Below are 25,623 nucleotides of genomic sequence, written 5' to 3'. Positions count from 1 at the left end.
CTCCCATTGAGAGTTCCAGGTGAGCCAAGACTTTGAGTCATCTCAGACAAGGTGCCAAATACATGAATAGAGAAGCTTTCAAGTGATGCTAGCCCCCAGCCATTCAGGAATTCCCAGCTGAGGTTTCAGACACTGCGGACAAAAGAAAGCTACTATTCGCTGTTTGTATTGCTGGCCCACAGAATCCATGAACATATTAAAACAGTTGTTTGAGCTTTGAGGTGGTTTGCCACACAGTAATAAATGATAGGAACAGCAACCTGGAAAGAGGTTGCTGCCTTAAAAATGCCTAAAACATGTGGTATTTGGGGGGGGGGGGGGACTAGATGACAAACCAGGCAGGCATTGGGAAAGCTGGTGGTTTAAAAAAAAAAAAGCTGGTGGTGAGGGCTTGAATAAAGTGAAAAAAATGTTATCGGAAGCTGAAGGAAAGAAGATATTTGTAATGTGTTGGCAGAATTTTTGGCAACACTGTCATCTGAGGTTCATGTGGAAAATAGGAAATGTACTTAATAATGCCCTGCCAGACATGGCTCAGTAGTTGAGCGTCCACCTAGGATCCAGGCAATCGTGGTTCGATTCCCGGCCAGGGCACATGCCCGGGTTGCGGGTTGGATCCCCAGTCAGGGACATGCAGGAGGCAACCGAGCAATGACTCTCTCATCACTGATGTTTCTATCTCTCTCTCTCCCCCTCTCCTTTCCTCTCTCTGAAATCAATAAAGATACATGTTTTTTAAAAAAGAAATGTGCTTAATAATGGACAGGGTATTAAAGGTGCCACCAACTTATTCTAGCTGCCTGTAAAAAACGTGAAAGGATAAAAATGAACTAAAGAATGCACTCTTCAGTTTTCAAGTATAATTAAGAAGAAATGTAGCCCTAGCTCAGTTGGTTTACTTCTGTGCACCAAAAGGTTTGCCAGTTTGATTCCTAGTCAGGGCACATGCCCAGGTTGTGGGCCCAGTCCCTGGGGTTGGACTGTGTACCAGTGGCAACTGATTAAGTAAAGGATTTTCAATAATAAGAAAAGTCCTCTGAGCAAAGATCAAGCCCAGGGCACTGCCAAGAAAATATGTTTTCAGAATTCAAATGAAGCCAAGGGTATGTTTTTAAGCCCTTTGTTAGAACCTAAGAAAGGTATAGACTCTTTCAACCAGATAAAGTCTTTGTCAGGGAGGAAAATTGTTTCCTCTACCCTCCTTAACCTACAAAAGACAGATTAATAAGAGAAAAAACCCTCACAATTTTATTAATATTTTACCTGCATGGGATTTCACAAAAAAGAAATGAAACTCAAAGTGACTAGACTCAGGGGCTTATAGACTATTTTAACAAAGGAAAGAGTTTGGGCTTCAAGAGATAATAAATTGTGGGGAAGTGACCAGGAAATATATGATGGAGATTAATAGGAGATTAAGGTTATTTTAGTAAGGTTTGTTTATGCGGACTCATCTTAGTGCTGACTCTCCATCTTTGGTGATAAGAGTTGCTCTCCTCTTCCTGCTACAGGGGAGGGGAAATACCTTTGCAAAGGGAAATATGTGCCCTTTTAGGCACGAAAGAGGAGGGCAAAGAACTGTCCCTGGATCTGCTGACTTTCAATTGCCTTCAGCTCAAAATAATTCCTATGTCAAAGTGGCATATTTTAAGATGGCATATTTTGCACCTTTCTAAGGATTTTATGGCAAGCCTTACAATGTCTATTAAACAGTAGGGCTTCTAAAAATCTTAAAGGCATTATTGCTCAGCAGAATCATGGGGACTCAAGGAGGAGAAGGCTTATGTCTGAGATTTGTAGGTACTGTTATCTAATGGAATGGACTTCTATGAATCAAAACATAAGAAATCCACAAAGATTTTAAAGGAATTGTATCTGCTTGAATCAAAAGGAATAGAGGCAGTACAACAGAACCCTAAAGACTCCATGAAAGTACTTCTAGACTTGATAAATGAATCCAGCAAGGTAGCTGGATACAAAATTAACATCCAAAAATCTGTGACATTTTTATACACCAACAATGAATTCTCAGAAAGAGAAATTTAAAAAACAATACCATTTATCATTGTAACTAAAAAAATAAGATACTTAGGAATAAACTTAACCAAGGATGTAAAAAACCTGTACTAGGAAAACTACAGGACACTGAAAAAAGAAATAGAGGAAGATATAAACAAGTGGAAGAATATACCATGTTCATGGATTGGAAGAATTAATATCATTAAAATGTCCATACTACCCAAAGCAATCTTTAGATTCAATGCAATTCCTATTAAAATACCAACAGCATATTTCACAGAGCTAAAACAAATATTCCAAAAATTTATATGGAATGAAAAAAGACCCTGAATAGCTGCAGCAATCTTGAGAAAGAAGAACAGAGGGGGAGGGATCACTTTACTAAATATCAAACTATAGTACAAAGCTACTGCAATCAAAACAGCCTGGTATTGGTACAACAACAGACATATAGATCCATGGAATAGGACAGAGAACCCAGAAATCAACCCATGCTATTATGGTCAATTAATATTTGACAAAGGAGGCAAGAGCATACAGTGGAGTAAAGACAGTCTCTTCAATAAATGGTGTTGGGAAAATCGGACCGGTACATGCAAAAAAATGTAACTAGATCACCAACTTACTCCATACACAAGAATAAATTCAAAATGGATAAAAGACTTAAATGTAAGTCTCAAAACCATAAAAATCCTGGAAGCAAACATAGGCAGTAAAGTCAGACATCTCACATAGTGGAATTTTCACTGATATATCTCCTAAGGCAAGAGAAACAAAGGAAAAAATGAACAAGTGGGACTACATCAACTAAAAAGCTTCTGCACAGCAAAAGAAATTAGCCTCAAAATACAAAGGAACTCCATGGTCTGAGAGAACATATTTGCCAAGGATGCATCTGATAAGGGGCTAATTTCCAAAGTGTACAAAGAACTCATACTACTCAACAAGAGGAAGACAAACAATACAATTAAAAAATGGGCATAAGACCTGAATAGACACTTCTCCAAAGAGGACATACATATGGTCAAGAGACATATGAAAAAATGCTCAAAGTCACTAGTCATCAGAGAAATGCAAATTAAAACCACAATAAGGTATCACTTCACACCTGTCAGAATGGTTACCATCCACAAATCAACAAACAAGTGCTGGTGAGGGTGTGGAGAAAAGGGAACCCTAGGACACTGCTGGTGGGAATGCAGACTGGTACAGCCACTATGGAAAACAGTATAGAGGTTCCTCAAAAAATTAAAAATGGAACTACCTTGACCCAGTGATTCCTTCTAGGAATATATCCTAAGAATTCTGAAACACTTATCAGAAAGAATATGTGCACTCCTATGTTCATAGCAGCACAATTTACAATAGCTAAGATCTGGAAACAGCCCATGTGCCCATCAGTAGAGGAGTAGATAAAAAAACTGTGGTACATTTACATCACGGAATACTATGCAGCTGTGAATAAGAAGGATCCCTTACCCTTTAGTATGGATGGACCTGGAGAATATTATGCTAAGCAAAATAAGCCAGTCAGAGAAAGACAAATATCACATGATCTCACTTATATGTGGAATCTAAAGAACTTAATAAACTGAGGAAGAAAATTTATTCAGTGACACAGAAGCATGGAACAGACTGAGGAATCTCAGAGGGAAGATGGGGAGAGATTAACCAAAGAGTTTATGCATATATGCATAACCCATGGACACAGACAATAGTGTGGTGAAGGCCTGGGGCTGGGAGTCATTTCAGGGTAGAAGGGGTCAACGGGGAATAAAGGAGACATCTGTAATATTTTCAATAATAAAGGTAATTTTTTAAAAAGGAACAGAGATAATATAAAATGAAATAAGGCCGTTGGCTCCCCAAACTTCTAGGCAGAAATCAGGCTTTAAAATTTGCAAACATTGGCTACCTTTTATGGGAAATGGAATGGTGACTCAGAGAATGGGAACAAAGACCTATAGGACAGAGGAAAAAATCCCAGATAGTGACTCCCTGGGAGCAGAACAAAGTCCTAATCAATGAATGGGTCATATACGTTGAGATGGATTTCATAATTAATGTAAACCAAGGACTGCTGTGTTTCTGTTTTCCTCACTTTAGGACAGGAGTGTCTGTAGCAGTTATCCTGTACCTGCCCCAACACTGTATGTTGGGTTTATTTGAGGGATGAGTGGCAGAAAATCTGTATCTAATTCATGAGTTTTCAGATTAAATAGAACCGTACTCAAGGAATTTAACTGAAGGAGCCTAACATGCATCTGGACTTGATCTACATTATGAGATCCTGGACCCTGAGCCTTAGCTTAATTCCTTAAAGCGGTGAAGCTTTAGAAGGAGAGAACTTGGATGTAGAGGAATGTAAATAACTTGTAGGCATGGGACTAACTGTAAAAAGCCTGAAAAGCCCAAGGCTATCATACTGTGAGGGAGCCCAAGCCACATAAAGGAACTGTGGTTAACAATCCAAAATGAGCCGAATTTTTGACTCATTTTATTTAGGCACCAAATACATGAATAAAGAAACCTCTAGATGTCTTCTATCCCCGACACTCCAGTGGGGATTAGCTCTCTTCCTAACTGAGGGTGCAGACATTGTGGAGTGGAGACAAGTCATTCTTGCTGTATCTTGTCCAGATTCCTGACCCACAGAATCCATGAACATAATAAAATCTTGTTGTCTGACACTAAGCTTGGGGTTGTCTGTTATACAGCAATAAAAACACTGCTATATTAGTTTCCTGTGGCCACTGTAACAAATTATCGCAAATTTCATTGCTTAAAATAATGGAAATTTATTCTCTCACAGATCTGGAGGCCACAGTCCAGAATTAGGACCAGTTGGCTAAAATCGAGCTATGGGCAGAGCTACACTCTAGAGATCATAGGGAAGTATCTGTTACTTGCTTCTTCCAGCTTTTGGTGGCTGCTGACAGTCCTTTACTCGTGGCTGCATTGCTCCACTGTCCAAGGCAACATCAAATCACTCATTGCTCCTTCATATCATGTGTGCCCACATGCTTGTGTGAAATCTACCTCTGCGTCTGTCTTATAAGGACACTTGTGATGGCATTTAGGGCCATGAATAATCCAGAATAATCCATGAATAATCCAGAATAATCCATGAATAATCTCTCCATCTCAAAATTCTTAACTTAATCCTATCTGCAAACACTGAGATTGGGGTTTTGGGGGTTTTGTTTTGGTGGTGGTGTTGGTTTGCCTTCTTTTGTTTTTTTGCCATAGAAGGTAACATTCACAGGTTTCAGGGATTAAGACAGATATCTTTTAGAGGGCCGTTCTTCAGCCTATCACAACTATATAATTACAAAAGATCATACTGTATAGATTCTTTTGTATCCAGCTTTTTTTTTTTATGTAGGAACCAAAAGGAATAAGTATTCCCCCAGATCATCAAATACTCTGAAAGGAGCAGCTTTAAATATTATATAACATTCGACTGAATGGGTTTACCATAATTTAGTTCTCCAAAATCTTAATGTTAGACACTTATTTCCAACTCCCTACTTCTGATTATTTCCTTAGATTAGTTCTAGATGTGTAATTACTGAACTCAATGGGTATATTTTAAAACTTATAAAATATATTGCCAAATTGCCATCCAAAAATAAATGAATTTATGATCTTATCATCAGTCTAGGAAGTGCTTGTTTCATCATACCCTCTCTAGTACTGAGTATTGGATTTTTAAAAGTTTTATGTTATTGCATGATATTTCTTTAGAAGTCTAGTTTTTCTTATCATTTTGCATGGAATTCTTTATGTGCTAAAGATAACAATTCTCTGGTATTTTTGGAGCAAATACTTTTTTTCTTTTTTTGCTTTTAAATTTTGAAAATGATGTTTTTGATAACTATTGTTTTGTTTATAATTTATTACTTTGCCTTTATACTTAGAAAATCTGCTGCATTCAGAGCTCAGATTCAGTGGTGGTGGAAGTAGCATGGTGATTAACGTCAGAAAGGCCTGGATTAGAATCTTATCTCATAGAGATAGATGTTGGCTGTTACAAAGATTAAATGAAAATCTAAAAATAATAGATTCAAGCAAATCACAGAAAATGCAAATGTCCAATAAACATGAAGATGTGCTCAAACTGCTGAATAATTATAGCATGTAAAATTAAATTAGTTAGCATGTTCTGTCCATCAGATAAAAAGATAATGTACAGTGCAAAGAGGCTACGAAGAAAGAGGAACTCACTCATAGGCACCTGTGATGGTAATGTGAATTACTAAACTGTTTTGGAAAGTAATGACTATATTTATTAAAGTAAAAAATGAACATTTTCTTTAATGTAGCATTTCCAATTTAAGTAATCTATCCTTTAAAAGTCCAAAGTTATGGGAAGGGTCCCAGCGGTCATCCTGGCTGGGCACCAGACTTGCATGGCGACCTCCAGAGCTGGTTGTGCAAACAAGGAGGTGCAAATCCACCACAGGAAACTACGTGATCAATGTAGCCACTGGATGACCACACAGCTGCCTCCTGCCTCCCCTAGTCCCACCCAAGAATTTCTGGGCCTTCCTTCCTTATGAGTACAGTGAGAGTGTCTCCTTGCTCGGTTGATAAAGTAAATGACCATATTGAGGAAGACCATGGGTCAGGGACTGTTCCTGGTCTCTAGGATCTCAGGGCAGCCTTTAACCAACAGGCAGCACATAGTAGAACCCTTGGCTACGGAGCTACAAGAAAGTTACCTCCACCAACCACCTGAGTGAGCCTGGAAGTGGTTGTTTCCCCTGTTGGGCGCTCCCATGAGACTGGGGCCCTGGCCCACACCTGGACTGCAGCCTGTGAGACCTCATGCAGAAGCCCAGCTAGGCTGTGCTCAGACTCCTGACCCACACAAACTGTGAGATGACAAAGGAGTGTTGTTTTAAGGTGCTAAGTTTGGTAATTTGTTATGTAACAATAGAAAATGAATTCAACAGGTCACAACCCGCTAGATGGATTTCATGACCACTCATGAGTTGTAACCTGCAAGCTGAAAAATACAGATTTACTCAAAGGAAAGCTACAAATACTTTTGGAATCTGCAGGAATGTGACTTTGTGACAACAACAAATCTCCCAAGTATATTTGTTACAGGAAATTGAATGTCCGTGCCTGAAGTTGCATGTAAGTATTCAAAACTACGATTCCATTTTTTCCTGGAATAAAAGAATCAAAGCTGCAGGTTTTTAAAAATATTATTATATGGGGGGAAATGGTATAGGAAATCTATCATGGAACCATACCTGGTAAAGTAATTAGACTTCAAAAAAAAAAGGAGCAATAATTTGGGCATCTACTTAAAAAAGATCAACTGTCTTAAAAGGAGTAAAATAATACTTAACTCAGACTTCTAACCCTCTATGGCAGAGCCTGCCAGATGTTCAAGAAAATCTCATGTCCTCTTCTTCCTGGGCACACAGCATTTCTACATTTCCTAATACACCATGTAGATAGGTGTAGCGTTGTCTAGATCTGGATGACAATAAGTTGGTGGGAGTGATGTGTGCCCTTTGGGGCCTAGGCTTTTAAAGAAGCAGCTTTGCCCCAGCTGGTTTTGCTCAGTGGTTAGAGTGTCAGCCATCGGACTGAAAGGTCCTGGGTTAGATTCCAGCCAAGGGCACGTGCCTCAGTTGCAAGCTCAGTCCCCAGCCCCAGTCGGGGTGCGTTCAGGAGGCAACCAGTCGATGTGTCTCTCTCACATCAATGTTTCTCCCCCCGCCCCCCCATTTCACTCTCTCTGAAAAGCAATGGAAAAAATATCCTCTGGTGAGGATTAAAAAATAATAATAATAAAAATAAATAAGTAAATAAAGAAGCAGCTTTCCCCATCCTTGCTCTCCCCTCTGCCAGAGCTGAACACCAGCAAAAACTAGGCCCTAAGGACTGGTGGATTCACATTATGAAAGAAGCCTACATCAGTGAATTACCTCACAGAATAATGCTTCACTGTCAGCCAGAAACATCCTCTTCATAGTATTTTGTGAGAAGAAATAAATTTTTATCATATGTGGACCATCATATCTTTGGGGGTCCATTTTTATAGTTGTGAGCATTAGTGCAACTAGTACATCAGCATTCAGCAGTAGAAGAGAGTGAAGCTGTGCTTATGAAGAACTCAGGGAAAAAAGCATGCCCCAAGAATTTTACAGAAAATACAGGCTATATAAGAAGATGATATTTTTTTAAAGAAGCAGTACATAAGAAAGTTTTATATAAAATAAGATGACAGAGCTGAGACCAAAGATGTTTGCCATATCATTAAGTGCTAATGGTACAAACATTCATTTAAACAAATATCATATATTAGGAAAATTAGATATACACATGTAAAACAATAAAGTTGGACCCCTACTGTACACCATATACAAAAATTAACTCAAAAAGGATCAAGAACTTAAACCTAATAGCTAAAGTATTAAATTCTTAAAAGAAAACAGGGGAAAATCTTCATGATATTAGACTTGGCAATGACTTCTTGGATATGACACCAAAACCACAAACAACAAAAGAAAAAAATTGGTAAATTTGCCACATTCAAATTTAAAACTTCTATGTATCAAAGAACACAATCGCCCAGCCAGGCGTGGCTCAGTGGTTGAGCGTCGACCTAGGATCCAGGCGATCGGGGTTCGATTCCCGGTCAGGGCACATGCCCGGGTTGTGGGCTCGATCAATGACTCTCTCATCATTGATGTCTCTATCTCTCTCTCGCTCCCTCTCCTTTCCTCTCTCTGAAATCAATAAAGATATATTTTAAAAAAAAAAAAAAAAGAACACAATCAACAAAGGGAAAAGGCAACCTATGGAATGGGAGAAAATATTTACAAATATATTCTGATAAGAGGTTAATGTATAAAGAACTTCCACAATTCAAGGACAACAAAAAGACAATCTGATTAATAAGAGGAAAGGACTTTACTAGACATTATTGCAAAGAAGATATGCAAACAACCAATAAGCCCATGAAAAGATGCTCGACACCACTAATAATTAGGGAAATGAAAATCAAAACCACAATGAGATACCACCTCAAACCCATTAAGATGGCTATTGTAAAAAAAAAAAAAAAAAAAAAAAAAAATGAGTGCCAAGTGTTGGCAAGGATGCGGAGAAACTGGAACCCTTGTGCATTGTTAATGGTAATGTACAATGGTGCAACTGCTATGGAAAATAGTCTGGTCGTTCCTTAAAACATCAAACACAGAATTACCATATGATCCAACAAACCTATTTTTGGAGATTATTTATACATAGCCAAAAGAGTTAAAAGCAGGGTCCTGAAGAGACATTTGTACACCCTTGTTCATAGTAGTATTATTCACAATAGCCAAAAGCTGGAAGCAGCCCAAAGACCCTTCAGTGGATGAATGGATAAACAAAGTGTGGCTTATGCCTACAATGGGATATTTATTCAGCCTTAAAGAGGGAGGAAATTCTGACATATGCCTCAATATGTATGAAACTTGAGGACGTTATGCTAAAAGAAACAAGCCAGATGCAACAGACAAATACTATATGATTTCACCTAGATGAGGTACTTAAAGTAGTCACACTCATAGAGATGAAAAGTAAAATGGTGGTGGCCAGTATTTGGGAGGAGGGAGAATGGGGGTTGTTGTTTAGTGGTTACAGAGTTTCAGTTTTGCAAGATGAAAAACTTTCTGGAGATTCATTGCACAACAATGTGACTGTTCTTAACAGTACTGAATTGTACGCTTAAAAATGGTTAAGATGCTAAATTTATGTCATGTGTATTTTACCATAATTAAAAATAATTTTTTAAAATACAAAAATATATGTAAAAATATATTTACAAAAAAGCTATTTACATTTGTACCGTTTATAATAGCAAACCGCTGACAACAACCTGAATATCCATCATTAAGGAAGGAATTAAATACATCTCTCCCCACTAGAATGTACGCTCCCCAAGGACAGGGATTCATATCTGTGATCTAAATACTGTTTTCCCTGCACCTGAACATAATAAACATTCAAAGAAATTATTGAAGAAATGAATGAATAATATTTTAGTATATCCCAATTTATGAAATATGGTGGCCATTAAAAATAATTGGTTGGATTTATACCTAATGAGCTGGGGAAATGCCCATAATATATTATTAAGTGATTAAAAACAAGTCACAAAATAAGTATGACCTTTTTTTTTTTTTTTTTTTTTTTGGTGCTTTTGTTTAAAGGAGAGATAAAGGAAGAACAAGATGACATGTAATATATGTTTGTGTAAGCAGAGGAAATTCTTGGGGTGACATGGGCCAGGGTATTAACAGTGGTGACCCAGAGGACTGGGACTGATAGAATGGGAGAGAAATCAGTAACTCGTTTTCACTTCTCCGCATGGCTTAAATTCGTTAGAAGGAATTGTAATTTCGTAATACAATTAGCTTCTATTAATAAAAGCTTAAACCCAACCAGGCTCCTACCGGAAAGACAGCAGGTTAGAAAAAAAGTGCCGTTGACACTGTTAAGTATTATTTTTACAGTATTGGTTTGCTGCCTATTAAATTGTTCGTTGAACAACTGACACCGTCACAGGTGAATTTTGCTCCCCGCGTCCTCCACCGCCCTCCCCGCCGTTTGCCCCGCCCGGTCCCTCCGTGGGCCCCTCTCGCGTCCCCGCTGCCCCGAGCCCGCCGACCTCTCCTCCGCGGTTTCCCGCCCGCGCGGAGCGACGGTGCGCGCTCGGCCTCGCCGCTCTCCGCGCTCGGCGACCAGGCGGAGACCCGCAAAGGGCGGGCGCAAGGGTCCTTATTCCAGGAGTGCACCCCGAAGTGCAAGTGCCGTCTCCAGAGGAAGGGGGCCTGGCTTGGAGGGGGGGCCGGGAGCGGACGGTGAAGCGAGGCAGGAGCGCCTGCACAGCGCCTCCGCCACTGTTAACATTGACCGGTACAGAGGCGGCCTCGCCGTCCGCGGCTCCGCGGGGCAGGACGTGCAGGGCCGCGGGGCAGGGAAGGAGCCCGGCCGCCTGGGGACCCGCGTCCGCGATTCGTCCCAGCGCCGAGCTGGGGGATCCCGCCCCGTCCCCACAGGCTGCGAAGCGCCGCGGGCTGGGACCGCCCTCGGATCGCCACCCACCGCGTGGCCCGCGCAGTATCTGGAGGCTGGCGAGGGGGTGACGTTCCTTCGCAGAGACGAACGGACAGCGCCGGATCCTAGGGCGCGACCCCGCTCGGGGAGATGCGCCGCCCCCCGCCCCCGCCCCCGCCCCGATCGCCGGCCGCCCCTGCCGGCCGCGGCGAGGAGGAGTTGGGGGCGAAAGGGCGACAACACGGCGGAGGAAGGTGGGCAGGTGGAGGTTCGTTCGCACCCACAGTTTCAGGCGAGGCCTCCTGCGACCGACCCCCGCTCGTGCGCTCTGCGGGGGCCGGAGAAGCAGCCGCGGGGCGGGGAGGGCCGGGCCCGGGGTCTCCCCGGGGACCGCCCCGGGCCGGCTGCCGCTGCGCAGCCCTCCGGTTCCCAGGCCCGGCTCTCGGGTCCACCTCGCGGTCGGAGAGCAGCGCCGCCCGCTGCGGGCCGGCCTCTCCTCCGGAGCAGCAGCGCCGCCCGCCGGACGCCCCGCGCTGGCCGTGCAGCGTCGCCGCCCAGGCTGGCGGGAAGCGGGCGGGGCCGCTGTGAGCCGGGCCGAGCGCACCCACGCTCCGGCCCTCCCCGAATCTAGTCCCTCCTGCCTGGCCGCTGCTCCCGGGGCTGCGCTCCGACGGGTGGAAGCGGCGCCGGGGGCTCCTCGCCCGGGGCCCGGGTTCCCCTCACCTTCCCCGCCCAAAGCGGGGCGCGCCCTTTAAAAACCCTAGGACGTTTCATTATGACGACAAAATCAACCGCTGAAGCCCAGCTGTTCCAAAGAAGACAAAGAAAGTGCCTGGAATCTGGAGGCGCGACCTCCGGCGGCGCTGGGGCGCGGGGCGCGCGGGGGTGGCGTCCCCGGGGCCTCGCGCCTCCAGGCTGGGCTCCCGGCCGGGGCTCGGCGGCCGGTACCCACGACGCGCTCCCACGCCCGGGAAACGGCTGCAAGTCCAGGCGCGGGCGTGCCGCTGTCCCCGGCCGGTCGCGAACTCTGCCTTTTTGGCCGCCGGGTGTCGGAAGGCAGAAAAGACCGGACGCCGGAGACCCGACGCCCGCTGAGAGCTGGAGGGGTCAGGTGGTGCTTGGGCCTTGGGGAGCGTCCAGGAGCCTGAAGCCTTGTGACTCGTCCATCCAGGCCGCGGGGGAGGGAGGCAGGCCGCTGTCACCTGAGCGCTGTCTCCCTAAGGGCTGGGCGGTGCGCAGGTGTCTTGATGCCAGGCCCGATGCTTCTCCCACGCCCGTGTTAGACAATCGGCCTCTTTGGGCAGGAGCAAAGTTTTCTTCCATTTTTTCTGTCTAAAACATTCAAAGATTCAAATCCAGACAGTAGTTTCTCTGAGGTAGTGGCGGGAGGTGGGAATAAATGAAAAGTTTGAGCTGAGGAAACAGCGTGCTGCTTATCTGCTTTGTCTGGCTTTAGATTTGCAAAAGTAGCTTACTCAGTACTCCCAAACCCACCTAAAAATGGGCTCACTGAGCAGCTGCAGGCCGCACGGTCATTTGGTCATTCAGTTCATTTGGCCATTTGGCCTTTTAGCTTAGTCTTGGACAAGTGTTCACCCCAAGAGGAGCAACCCTAACACTGGATGTACATTTCAAGACTCTACCTGAAGAAATGAGAAATAAATGTTGGTTGTTGGCTTTCTGTGGGCTTAAGATCATGACCAAGAATTATATCTGAATAGTGTCTAATGTGTATAACAGTATGTCACTAACAGATTTCTAAAAGTACAAAGATGGTTATATGAAATTTATAGGTATGATGAAAATTATAACAGGAATAAAAGTAATTAGAGGAATCTGGATTTCTGAAGTTTACATTATTTTCAATAAAGTGGTTTGAGAAGAAAAATTATATATGCATTTTGTATATGTGTGGATTCCATACAAGCAGTCTTTTTCTTCTTCATGGACCAAAACTGGTGGATTATGTGGTGAGTTATATGTGTGGATTCCAGGCTGCACTCTTGTATATTGCTACTTACTGGACAATGGTTTCTTGTTCTTGCTTAATCATGTCTTTCTTGTGTTTGTTTTTGGCAATGCACATAATTCCGCCTAGAAAATGGGAGGAGGGGCTGCAAATAGAATCTAGTTTTGTTGAGGTTTGAGGGTGTGTTTTCTGTTGTTTTTAATACATTAGGTACACAGAGTTAAAGAACGATACACTGTGTCTTTCATAAGTAAAAGACAGAGCCTGCTCAGGTCATTTTTAACAGCTCCTAATCTGTGGTTTAGGTACTTAACAATAATCTCTGTTGCTGATTCTACTAATCAACAATAAATCAAAATTATTTAAGTGCCATTGTATATTTGTACTTTAGCTCTTACATTGTTTTTCATTGCTTGCTGAGGTTGGAGAGGAATTTATCAACTACTGCTTATATAAAGCCTATTATTGTCATCCTGCAGATACCAAGTGTTATGATAGCAGACTGTCAATCCTGGGAGTTCTGATATAACATGTGAACAATTAGAAAAAAATTCATTTCCTAGAAATTAAAACACAAGTATTAAAATGCATGAACGCCTGGGTTCTTATCAATAAAATATTGGACATAAAAACCCAATACATGACCTGAATATTATTTTTAAGTAAATTTGAGTGTGTGAAGGGACAGTTTACTTATCACTTGATCTCAGGGAACTCTTCTTTATGGATCAAAACTGGTTGTGTTCTGGCTTATGGATTAGATCTCTAGCACAGAATCAGCAGGATCCTGCAGAAAGAACAAACTGGTCATTTAATTTGGGGGCTCTGGCAAGTTAGTTGATATTATCTATAGTCATTGAGATTAATGACAAATTCCAATTTGGAAAAGCTGTTGTTAAAACAAATGTAATGTTTGGGTACTAGAAACATTGGAACCAGAAGGTCACCTATGCAATTGCCCCCACCCACCTTTTCTAAACTGATTCTTCAAGGTAAATGTTGGTATAATCTCTGTAACTGACAGATTCTACTTTCCTTGTTTGGAATTTGAGAGTTTTTTCCCCCTAGATCTAATTTCATAACCTTCCCAAGAAGTAGTGATATAAGTATATATTATCTCTGAGTTGTAGCTAAGTAAATTTAGCGATTGTTTTAGCCCAGTATCACTCAGCTCGCCCCACATTTATCACTAAAACCTGCTCAATTTCCTAAATCAGAATCATCATCTTGAAGGACAAGGGTAGGGAAGAAAGGAAAAAACGGCTAAATATAAGGTTATGGGGGTTGGAAGTTTGTATGGTCTAAGTGTGATTTAAGAAAATATTTTAATTTTAAGTTAAATACCTAAAATAACAAAATAAAGAGTACAGAATTGATTTTGAGATGCTGGGATGGAAATTGTTTGAAAAATAAATGAATTTTTAAAAGTGTCCTGATTGATTATAAAGAGGTTCCCAACTACATCTTCAATTAACCTGTCTCCAAAGTTCAACTATAAGTGAGGACGTATCTTCTGGTAGATGAAGGGCAAGTAAGCTACCAGGTCAGTAACTCATCCTCACATCTGGAATGTGAGTGCTTGGCCACTTGAGATTTTATGCAGACTCTGAGACTGGAAATAAGAGACAACAGACTTGAGGCTATTTTGAAGTAAGCAAACCTGAATGCACTAGAAACAATTCTGGAAAGGGGTTATTCTAGCATGATTGGAGAGATTATCCACGTTCAAAGTTTCTTTGTAAGGACCCTTGAGCACTTTGCAGAGAAGATGGTTCTTGATAAAAAAAAAAAAAAGCAAAAGCAAAAAAAAAAAAAAAAAAAAAGCAGCAGCTCCTGTAATTATCAGGATCTAATCATCAGTGTATGCTACCTTATCTCACTTGGCCCCCATAGTACAGATGCAGAAGTGGTGGCTCAGAGCTTGTGATCTCCCCAAGGTCATTAAACTGATAAACAGCAGCCTGTCTCTAAAACCATGTAAAAACGGTGCCCCTAAAAACCATGTAATCTCTTAAGATTCTGCAGCTGAGATTTCCTTCACTTCAGCCTTCTTTCATTTTTTTCCTGAGTAGTTGTAACAGCAAGAATATTGCTATTTATATCTTCAGATTTCTATTTAAGACTGGTTTTCTTGACTAGTGTAAGGGTCTTACTAGATATTATCAGAAAGAAGTGAAACTCGTTGAAACTTTTACTGCTTTCACTAGCAGTGCATCTTGTTAACTTTATTGGACGAGTATGGTAAGACCATGAATTGTTCACAGAACAACAAAAGACCCAGACTGACTTCTCTCCATATATATATATATTTTACTTAATTCTCCAATGCTGGTACTTCCTCCTCCTCTTAGTTATCTTAAGTTCTCAGTCTTTCCATATATTAGTATCACACCCAAACTACTGTGATTTTTTAAGGAAACATCCTGTGTAAAAAGGCCGTCTTAGAATGGTGGGCATCTCCCCTCCGCCGATTTGTTTTTCCTTAAACATCGAACAGATCCAAGAATCCCCCTGAGCCTGCTTTAATTGAACTTCGTTTTGCCCGGGCCCGTGGCCATAGTGGGGAAGCCTCGCCGGGCCGAGTGTGGGAGCGGCGGGTGCGAGAGGCGCCGGAGCTGCCCCGCACCCTCCGGCGGGGTCAGACCCGGTCCCTTTGCGGGCGGGCTCCTGCGGCTGCGAGGCGCGCGGGCCGCGGCTCCAGCTCTTCCCAGAGTGCGCGCGCCCCCTGGCGGCCCGAGCCAGGAACAGGGTGCCTGGGACGGAGGGATTGGGGTGCCCCCTGCCAGCAGAGCACCGGGGGCGCCCGCAGGCGGGAGTCATCCTGCCAGAGACAAGCCCAGGCGTCGGGGCACCGGCCTTGCCGAGCCTCCCCAAGCTGCTCTGCCCACTCGCGCCACGTCCCCGTGTTCCGGGCTTGCTCCAGGGGAGCTGTCCTGGCGTTGGAGCGCGGTGGCCCCACTTTGCCGGCGCGGGCCGGAGTTTCTTGCCCTTTCCGTGGCCTGGGAGCCTGGCGGGCGGCGGGGGGCCCGCGCGGGGCCCCGGCTTTTCCGAGCGGCTGCGCGCCCCTCGCCGGAAGCACCAGGCGCGGGCGGACGCGCGGCGGGCGGCAGAGCGGGGCGGCCGGGAAGGGGAAGAGCTTGTAATCGCTCGCCGCGGGACAATACCGACTTTTGAACCTCTAACCACTAAGCAAACAACCCTTGGGCTCTCGCTCCACTCCAAACAGGGTTTATTGACAGGCGTTTCACAGCAACGCATAGCAACCGCGGGGCGGCGACGGAGCGGGCGTGGCAGCGAGGCCCGCGCCGGCTCTGGGCGCCCCTCCCCGCGCCTCCGCACCCCCGGGCTCCGGGCCCCTGCTCAGCGGACCCCAACCCAGCTTCTCCCTAGGGCGAGGCGGCCCGGCACTGTCCCCCCGCCCGAGCCCCTTTCCCAGCCCCGGAGCGGAATGCGCCACCCGGAAAGGCTCGGGATTGGAGAGACGCTGCGGGGGGAGTGACGTCTGCAGCGGCGCTCGCCCTCCCAGCCCTCGGGGCACCTCTCCCTCCCGGGGGGCTCTGAGTAGAGCTCGAGGGACTCGTGGGAAGACCGAAACGGAGGGCGAAGCCCTGCTCCGAGTGCCCAGCTCAGCGGCTTCCAGGACCAAGAGCCTCAAGAACAGCAGCCCGGTCCCCAGGGAATCCGCCCGGTGACGGGCAACCGTCCCTGAAGGGGTCTTCTCACTCTGGTTCTTCAATTCTTGTTTACGGGGCAGGTGGGGAGAGGGGTTGGGGTGAGGACGCTGCGAGGCACTCCCAGGACGAAGGGAGTCACTGGCGAAGGGAACGTTGGCAATCGCCTTGGTGTGAATTTGATGAGATGCTATGAGAGGCTCTCTGACCCTCAGCCCCCAAAGCTCACCACAGCTGGGAAGCAGCAGCCCATTCAGACGTGCATTTTGCCCAAAGGCACCCCTAGGAGGACCACACGTTTCACAACCAAGGCTGGGCTCAAGCTTGGGGGCAGGGAAGGTCTCAGAACCTGCTCTCTCTGGCTTCTGACGCTCTGGGGTAAAATGAGGTTGTCCAGATAACCTTCGCCACCGTCTCCCTGATTTTGCTAATGCTTCTTGGCAAGTAGAGAAAGATGTTTCTTTCTTAAAAAAAAAAAAAAAAAAAAAAATCTGGACAAAATCTGAAGACAATAAATACAGAATCTGAAAAGCTCATTTATCTCTTTTTTTTTTCTTTATAGAAAAAATTCAACTGTGTTCAAATACCCCCACTTCCCTTCACCATATCACTTCTCTCCCCATGGATCCAGAGGCTTCTTAAAGACTGGCTTGGATGTTACACAGACCAACAACCCAAACAGCAGCAACAACTCCCCTTTTTCATCAGCCCCAAGATTGTGAAAATGACAGGAAGTCCAGGTCGGCTCTGGCATTTATAGCACTGACATACATTCAGCCCAGAGAAGCTCTGGTGACAGGCTTTCTAAACAAGGCCCAGTCCGGCCCCCCTGTCGGGCCTGGAGTCCAAAACCACCCCTCACACCATCCACCACACATACACCAGCCAAGCCTGTCCTGGTCTGGGGGGGAGAGAAGAAAGACAAAGACCTGGGGGTTCTGCAGTCTTTGGTGGGTCCAGGTTTCTATCTTAGCTGCCTCTGACTTCTGCAGTTTAAATCTTGCCTGCCCTGGTCCTTGGATGGCAGTGAGTAGGCAGAAGCCACCTTGGCTCCAAGCACTGGTGGTCCCCTGAGTCCCTGTCTCCCCTCAGCGCCAACCAGAGATGCATGCTGCAGATTTTGGAGGTAAAGAGCGAGGGAGGAGGGGGCTGAAAGCTGGTCTGTTTAGCCAGTCCAGACAATGCTTCTGCCAGCACTACATGAAGTCCCAGTGGTCTTCCTTTCCATCTCCTAACTGGCCGAAAGAGTCAGACTGAAAAAAGTCAAAATCTGGGACAGTGTCTTCCCTGAGGCCTTCAACCCCACTTGTCTTTACTCCAGGCCCTCATTTTTCCTCTGAGAGCTGGGCAAGTTGGTGTACACTTGTGGGTGGGAGGGGAGGGGTTTCTCCTGAGGATTCGAGCAGAGTTCGTGCTCCTCGTGGCTCAGCCTGAAATTGCTCTGCTGCTGCAGGCCACTGTAGGTCACTGGGTGACAGTGGGGTTCAACACCCCCCCAGCTGGCCCCAGAACCCCAGGGACAGAGCCTGGCACGGAGCCTTGCAGGGAAGACACAGGACTCAGGGGCTCCGGGACACTTCTCAGAGGACCTGGCTGTGGCTGGGGAGGCTGGGCTGCAGGTGGTGGAGGCTGCTGCTGCTGCAATTTCTTCTTGTTTATTTTCCTTTCCTTCGCTCTGCGGTTCTGAAACCAAATTTTAACCTGGAAATGGATGGGTGGAGAAAACAGAAGGTGGTGAAGAAGAGGATGTGAGTGGGGGGAGAACCGATGTCATCAATACCTCCCTCTCTAACTAAAGCAGTGCCCTCTCTTCAGGAAGGACCCCCAAACCCTCTCTCAGCCTTTCTTGACATCTCCTTAACAGCCCACCACTGAAGCCCCTCCCAAACCCAATTCAGCATCCTGAGAGAAGGGCCTCCCCCCTCCCCCCTTTTCCCCCAGGTTTCTTTCCAAAGCAACCTTTATCTACAACTTTACTGGAAAAGTTCAGAGTCTCAGAACCAAGGAAAACAGAAACCAGAAAGGCACTTTCTGCACTAAGCAAGAGGAAGCCAGGGCTGGATGGACTTCAGATGGCAACCTTTGGCCTCTCAAAGCTAACCTAAAAAGTAATATTCCTCACCTTGGGGTGGAGAATGAGATTTAATGTGGGCTTCCTGGCTGTCAATGTGGCCTGTTGTGGGTTTTTTTCTAGACAATATAGAGAGTTTGTGAGTCAAGTCTCACCCCGCTAGTTTTTATGCGCAGGGACTGGGATCTATTAATTTTTTTTCCAGGTACACTGCTGGGCCCAAAGAGAATAGGTCTTTAAGTCTTTATTGACCCAAATAGAATTCTGGATTAAACTAATACTGTTTTTTTCTTACATCTCCCTGACCCCCCCCCCCCAAAAAAATAGAAAAATAATCAACATCATCAAAAAAGACTACAGGTGGAAGGAGTTTGGGTTTTTTGTTTGTTTGTTTGTTTGTTTGTTTGATAGCATTCAGAAGGAAAATTCTCTCCATCCTGGTGCTTTAATCTGCCCACAGAACTAGGTGGCTTCAGCAGCGTTGCTTCTAACTCTCCCCACAGGAGCGCCCCCCTACCCTCAGGCAGTGACCGCGTGGGGAGGGAGAAGGGCAGTTCCCACCTGCCTCTCCGAGAGCCCCAGGGTGGCAGCCAGCTCCGCTTTCCTCCGGATGGTGATGTAGCGACTGTAGTGAAACTCCTTCTCCAGCTCCAGCCGCTGGTGGTCCGTGTACACGACCCGGTATTTGTCTTTCGTCCGGGTTTTCACTGGAGGAAGAAGTCAGAACTGTGAACTAAAGGCAGCCCATCATTCATGGGTAATGACAAACCTCCCTAACCCAAGGGCCATTTCTCTTCCTCACTGCTCTGGGGGGCCAGGGTTTGGCTGGTTCCTGCCAGTCTGACAAGATCGCTCCTGCCCCCCAACAGAGAGCCCTAGGGGGAGGGTGTGGGGCTCTCCAGGACAACTAAACTAACCTTGGGGTTAAGTGGTTTTTAAAAATTAAGAAAAACTAGCCCAGCCGGCGTGGTTCAGTGGTTGAGCTCGAGGTTCAATTTCTGGTTATGGGCTCAATCCCCAGTGGGGGGCCTGCAGGAGGCAGCCGGTCAATGACTCTCTCATCACTGATGTTTCTATCTCTCTCTCTCTTTCTCCCTTCCTCTCTCTGAAATCAATAAAGACATATTTTTAAATCAATAAAAATAATAAAAATTAAAAACTAAAACCTCTACACACAGAAGAAAGCAGAACTGAACCACCATTTTGGTGAAACAAATATGTTACTGGAGCCAGCTAGGACCAGAGGGAAAAAGAACAGGACAAAGTACCCAGAGTCCCGGGAATATTCAGGCCGACCAGAGATGAAAGCCCACCTAAAAACAACTGGGATTGTGACTGCGAATTGGTGGTAGTGGAGGCTGCTTTCTGTTTGCTTTTTTGGAAGTGGAAAGGGGAGTGCAGGAGATGACAGGTTTCCTCAAGTCACCAGAACCACCCCCAGCACCCCAGGCCCCTCTGCAGGAATTCTGAGCTGGGGTCTGGCAAGCAGAAAGCCCCGCCAGCTGGGGACACTGTATATACCCGGTGGAACCTGGTTTGGCATTTCCCACTCTGTTTTTAATCCCGCATTTATTTTGCCGCAAACCCTGCAGAGCTATCCTGACCAAGAATCTATACTCACTGGATTGAGTCAACATATTAAACCTGGGGCTGATTGTTTTACCGAAGGGCCTTGACAAATGGTGCCGCCGCAGTTGGAGCAGACTAGAGTCTGGCGTCTCCACCGCGTCTGTCCTGGGTCAACCCTCGGCAGAGCCACGGCCAGGCCGGGGTCTTCTGGCAGCAGAACTGGTTCTGTAGCCCGGTGCCCAGTCGGACAGAAAGATCTAAAGGGTCTGGGAGCTAGTCGGAGGTGTTTAATGCCCCGCAGGCCAACTTTGTTCAGGTAAAACCCTTTGCAAACCACAACAAAAGCGCCCTGGGAAGATACAGGCTGGATCAGAGGGAGCTCCCCCAAGCCGCTGAAAGGGGAACACAGCCGCAAACAATGCCGGACAAGGCGATCTTATCAAAGAAAAGCCCTTTCAATGCCTTAATAACAACCGCATTCTGTTTGAATTACCACTACTGAGCAAATGGCGGCCCGGCTTTCATCCCCTCCCCGCCAGGCGCATTAACATAAACACCGCCCGGCAGGCGCATTTGAATGGGCGCAGCGCCGCGACCCCCGGCCGCCGAAGAAAGTGAGGGAAACTAACAAGTCCCGAGGGCCTTCCAAGAGGTGGTGCGTTCCCACGAGCTACAGCCTCACAGGTTGCGACTCACAGGAGGCTGCCAGTGGTAGTCGCCCCTTTTCACAGATGAGGAAACTGAGAATCCGACTAGGTTAGGCAGGTAGTAGAGGCGCGGCTGGCACTGAGGTCAGGCTGGAGCCATAAAACACACCTCCAGGGCTGGGGAGCGGGGTGCAAAGGGGTCCTCTGAGCTCAACTCCCCAGTAGACACTCGCCTTGGGGTGCTGGGGTGCGACTCTCGTTCGGGTGCCGAGTGCCCCGAACGGGCCGGGTAAACGTGGTGACCAGGCCCCTAGGCGCTCTGTGGCCCGCGCCCAAGGGCCTTGGAGGCGCCCCACACCCCCTGGGAACCAAGGAGGGGACTGGAAGAGGGGAGAGATGAGAGGGACTTGCCAGAATTCATTATTGACTGCGAAAGTCACCACCCTCTTTCCGGGCCCTAAAAGAGACAATGGCAAGGCTGGGAAGGTGTATATCAAAGCGGGCCGGGCCGAGTACCACCCCCTCGCCCCTTGACAGATGATGCTCCGCAGAGGAGCCGGGCTGCGGCCCGCGGGCCGCGGCCTCCGCACATTAACATCACAAGGGCGCCCGGCGCCGACGGCGGCCTTGCCACCTCGTCGCGGGACTTCACAGCGGCCTCTCAGGTGCTGACCCCGCGGCCCGGGCTCCTGCGTTTCCCCTCCCTCTCCCTCCGCTCTGCGCTGTCCCGGGACGCGCCAAAGGTCTCCCTTAGGCAGCGAGTCCCCGCCTGTTGCGCCCCTGGCAGGCTCCGTAAAGAATGCTTTCTTTGGGCGCGCTCTGTTCCGACCAGGGCGCCCCCTCTAGGGGAAGCGACCAAGCCGAGGTTTCGAGGCTGGCCCTGTGCCTTCTCCCTGGGCGGCTGCATTTCCCACCCGAACGATCCCGGCAGGTGCCCGGTGACGCAGAAACGGATGCCCAGAGACAGCCCCCAACGGTTGCTCTGATTTATACGGCTGTAATTGGCTATAAACCTCTGCGAGCGGCCGTAACCTGCGCGCAGCCTGGCTGGGTCAGAAAGGAGGGAAGAGAAAAGAGCGGAAGTGCAGAGGGCTGGGAAGACTTCGCGGAGCGAAAAGGGACGCCAACAGGGCTCTCCCAAGCCTCCTATTCACTCTTCCTTCCCACCTTCGCACACATCCCGACGCTACGAGGGGCAGACCCGGAACCAATGGGCCCCACAGTCCGGCAAACCTAGGACTTTCGCAGGAACAGCTCCAGAACCAGCGTCTTATCACTTGCGTGTGCGCGCGCCCCCGTGCGCGCGCGCACACACACACACACTCACACACACTCACTCTCACACACGCTCACACACTCACTCTCACACACTCACACACACTCACACTCACACACTCACTCTCACACTCACACACACTCGCACTCACACACACACACCCATCCCGATTCAGAACAAACGACCCCTGTTGGGAGCAGGGGCTGAATCCGCACCACGGATTCTCGTCGCTCCCGGGGCTTCTTGCCCTCCAGCTTCAGACTGAAATGACCCTTTTGCAGATCAAAAGTTCAAAGGCCGGGGCGCGCCCCCTTCACCTTAGTTCCTGGGGCCAACACCTCCTTTCCAGACACAGCACCTCTGCCCCAGTCTCCCGACTCGCTGTAGCTCCGACCCCTTGAGGGGCCCGAATGGCCAGACCTGCGTCCACGCGCCGCCTGCCGGCCCCGGCCCCCTCCTTCCTGAGCGGTCGGCGCGGAAGCAGGGCGTAGAGAGCAGGCTCCGGAGCCGGGCGGCGGAGCTGCGACTCCCGCCTCCCGTCTCCAAACTGCTCCCCTAGTGCGAGCGGAGGCAGCAAGCGGGGAGAACGCGATCCACTCGCTACAGCGGAGCTTCTCCTCTATCCGAACCTGAGCCGGGCTATGAAACCAACATACTCACCCCCGCCCCCGCCCCGCCAGCCTAGGCGCTGGAGAAGCCCCGAGTGCCCGAGCTTCCCGACCTTGTCTCCCCGGCCCTCCTTCCAGGCGCGGAGCCCCCGACAACCGCGGACACCCGGGTGCGCACGGAACACGCGGCCCGCCCAGCAGACGGCGCGGGGTCCGCGCCCCCCAGGGCGCCCTCGCGGGGTGCGCGGCCGCTCACCTTGGCTTCCGAGGGACGGCTGCGCTGGCTTCCGCATCCACTCGCACAGGTTCCGCCGCTGGCCACCTGGGGACAGCTGCTCGGCGGCGGCGGTGGCGCCGGGCCCGGGAGGGCCGGGGTTGAGAGTCTGCAGCAATCCCGAGGCACAGGAAGGCGCAGCGGGCGGGTGGTGCGGGTGGTGGTGCGGGTGGTGGTGCGGGTGGTAGTCGGCAGGGCTGCTGTAGCCCATGGCGGCGGCCGGCGAGCCCCCGTTGAGGCCGTGCGCCACGGCGTTGGTTGCGACCGCGGCGCCCCCCGGCGCGTAACCGTTCCAGTCCTCGCGTAGCGGGGCGCCGTAGGCCGAGGGCCAGGACGGCCCGGGGGACTGGGCATTGTCCAAGTTCGCGGCCGCCGCGGCCGCGGCCGCCACATGGTAGCCGCCGTAGTCCGGGTACTGCGGGGGACTGACGAAGTTCTGCGGGGCCAGGTTGAGGCCGCCGGAGTGGCGCACTGAGCTGGGGTACATGCTCACGTCCTTGTCCAGGAGGTAGCTCACGTACATGGTGGCGAGGGCCCGGCAGCCAACCTCACCATACTGCCTGGGGCCAGACGCTGGGGGCTGCCGCGGGGAGCGAGAGGGAAAGGCGCGGACGCGAGGAGCCGCGGGTAGCTGCGCCCCGGCCCGCGGTGCTCCGCTGGCTCCTCGCGGCGCTTCTGCCTCTAAGGCGGTCCCTCCCACTGGCCTGTCTCCACCCTCCCTCCCTCCCTTTCTTCCTTTTTTCCTCCCACCTCCTTCCCACTGGGCTGCAGAGGCGGGGAAGACCCGCCACAGGCTGGCGCGCGGAGCCCGGGGCCGAGGCCTGACGTGATTAACGAGTGTTTACAGGACTCTATTAGTAATGACACAGACACCAATGGCTGGAGACGTCGAGGCGCAGCGCGCACCCCGCGCGCAACCCCCCAAATATGATTTGCATTTTAAAAGATAAGGGGGGGGTGCTCGCGAGAAGGCGGCGACCAGACCACAGCTAACTATTCAAACCTTTATTGCTGAGGGCTTCCTCCTTCCAACTGGGTGCACTCTAACCTCCAATCACAGGTTCAAAGAATGAAAGCAAGAAACTTGCAAAAGGGGGGAGAGAGCTGTCTTGGTAGGAATCTGGACTTGGGGGCTAAGGGGTAGTGTTGACGCATTTGCAGGAAAGGGGGGGTGTTAAGAAGCTCCTTCTATTCTAAGAGAAAAGAAAAGGGAATCATTGCTTTGACGGCAACGTTTCTAGCCACCGCCTGAGGTGAGGCGCGGAGACGGCAGAGGTGCTAGGCTCCTTCCCGCCCTGTGCCCCCCGCGAGAACGACTGTGAGCCCCAAACATCTGCCATGGCTAATCATTTATCCCCCCCCCCAAACCACTCGCCCTCCGTAGGAGATAAATTATGACCCTAGCTGCGAGCTGCATCGCCGAGTTCACCTAACATTTGGGATTTAAGTTAAAGCAGTTAATTTTAAGAAATTACACTCGACTCAAAAGTCTTAACTACAAACCAAGTTAGAAACCACGCTAGTGGAGGGCAGTAAGGGAGCAGGAGGAGGTTGCTACAGGGCAGGCTCCGGTTACACCGCGTGTCTGTGAGAATCCCGGGAGCTACACTTATGTTTGCTATACTTAAATAAGTGGTTAAAAATCAAGGAAAGGGAAGCCCAAGATGTCTGCTAATATGTACCAAGGTCCTAAAAGCACTTTCTCCTGTACAAGGTAAAACATTCTTGGAAGAAAATTGTTTTTCATCTCCAGGGGATGGTAAGGGAACCCTGGCCCATTACTAATGATCGCTTCTGGAAAGCTTTGAGTGGGGAAGAGCTGAGAGAGGATCTTCCTTGGTTTTTGAAGCATTGTGTCCAAGGGCCAGGAACCGAAAGTGTGAGCTGTGGGGACCTATGCTGCGGGGGATCTGCACCTAGAGGAGTGCGGCCAAGGAGATTTGGCTCCTGCACGTGCGCTCCTCTCCGTTTAACCACCACAGGGAGTGGGCCTGAGGCCGCCAACTGCCATCTCTCTGAATCCAGGTGGCAATGCCGGGCTAGGATGCACAGAGCCAGTCTAGGCTGGGCAGGCTGACACGGTAGCTTTGTGCCTGATCTAGAACCGGAGGGGCACTGGCCGCTCTCCTTCAGATCTGCACTCGGCTCTCACTGTTAAGCTCTCTCTGGTATTTGTCACTTCATCTTGTATCTACGGAGCCCTTTCCAGGGCCTTTCATCTCCCCTGATCCTCGCCTCTCCCTAGAACCGGGACAAAGCCGGTGTTGCCATGCTCTTCATTTTACAGAAGAGCTGCATGGCGCAGAGACACCAGGCCCAAGCAGGCTCAGGGCGTCGGGATCTTCTGCCCGCTGGTCCCGCCAGTCCTTTGTGTTTCCTAGGGAAGAAGGCTAACATGTTGCGGGGGACGGCAAGCTGAGCACTCAAGAGGTAGGAGAGCTGAGCAGGTC

At 48.4% G+C, this 25,623-nt stretch overlaps 1 protein-coding gene across 1 annotated transcript; it reads right to left on the bottom strand.

The window, feature by feature from the left end:
• Positions 1-18,192: 18,192 nt before the first annotated feature.
• On the bottom strand, positions 18,193-23,696 carry CDX2 (caudal type homeobox 2). Its single transcript, XM_087813855.1, has 3 exons — positions 23,156-23,696; positions 19,361-19,506; positions 18,193-18,429 (listed from the first exon to the last, which is right to left on the bottom strand). The coding sequence occupies exons 1-3, from the start codon at positions 23,694-23,696 to the stop codon at positions 18,193-18,195; spliced, it is 924 nt and encodes a 307-aa protein (XP_087669981.1).
• Between the last annotated feature and the right edge of the window lie 1,927 nt (positions 23,697-25,623).

Source organism: Miniopterus natalensis, chromosome 2 (assembly GCF_054644295.1).
Source record: "Miniopterus natalensis isolate mMinNat1 chromosome 2, mMinNat1.hap1, whole genome shotgun sequence".
Lineage (NCBI taxonomy): Eukaryota > Metazoa > Chordata > Mammalia > Chiroptera > Miniopteridae > Miniopterus > Miniopterus natalensis.
The sequence above is the reverse complement of the archived record's forward strand: the minus strand, read 5'-3'. Positions and strand labels throughout refer to the sequence as shown.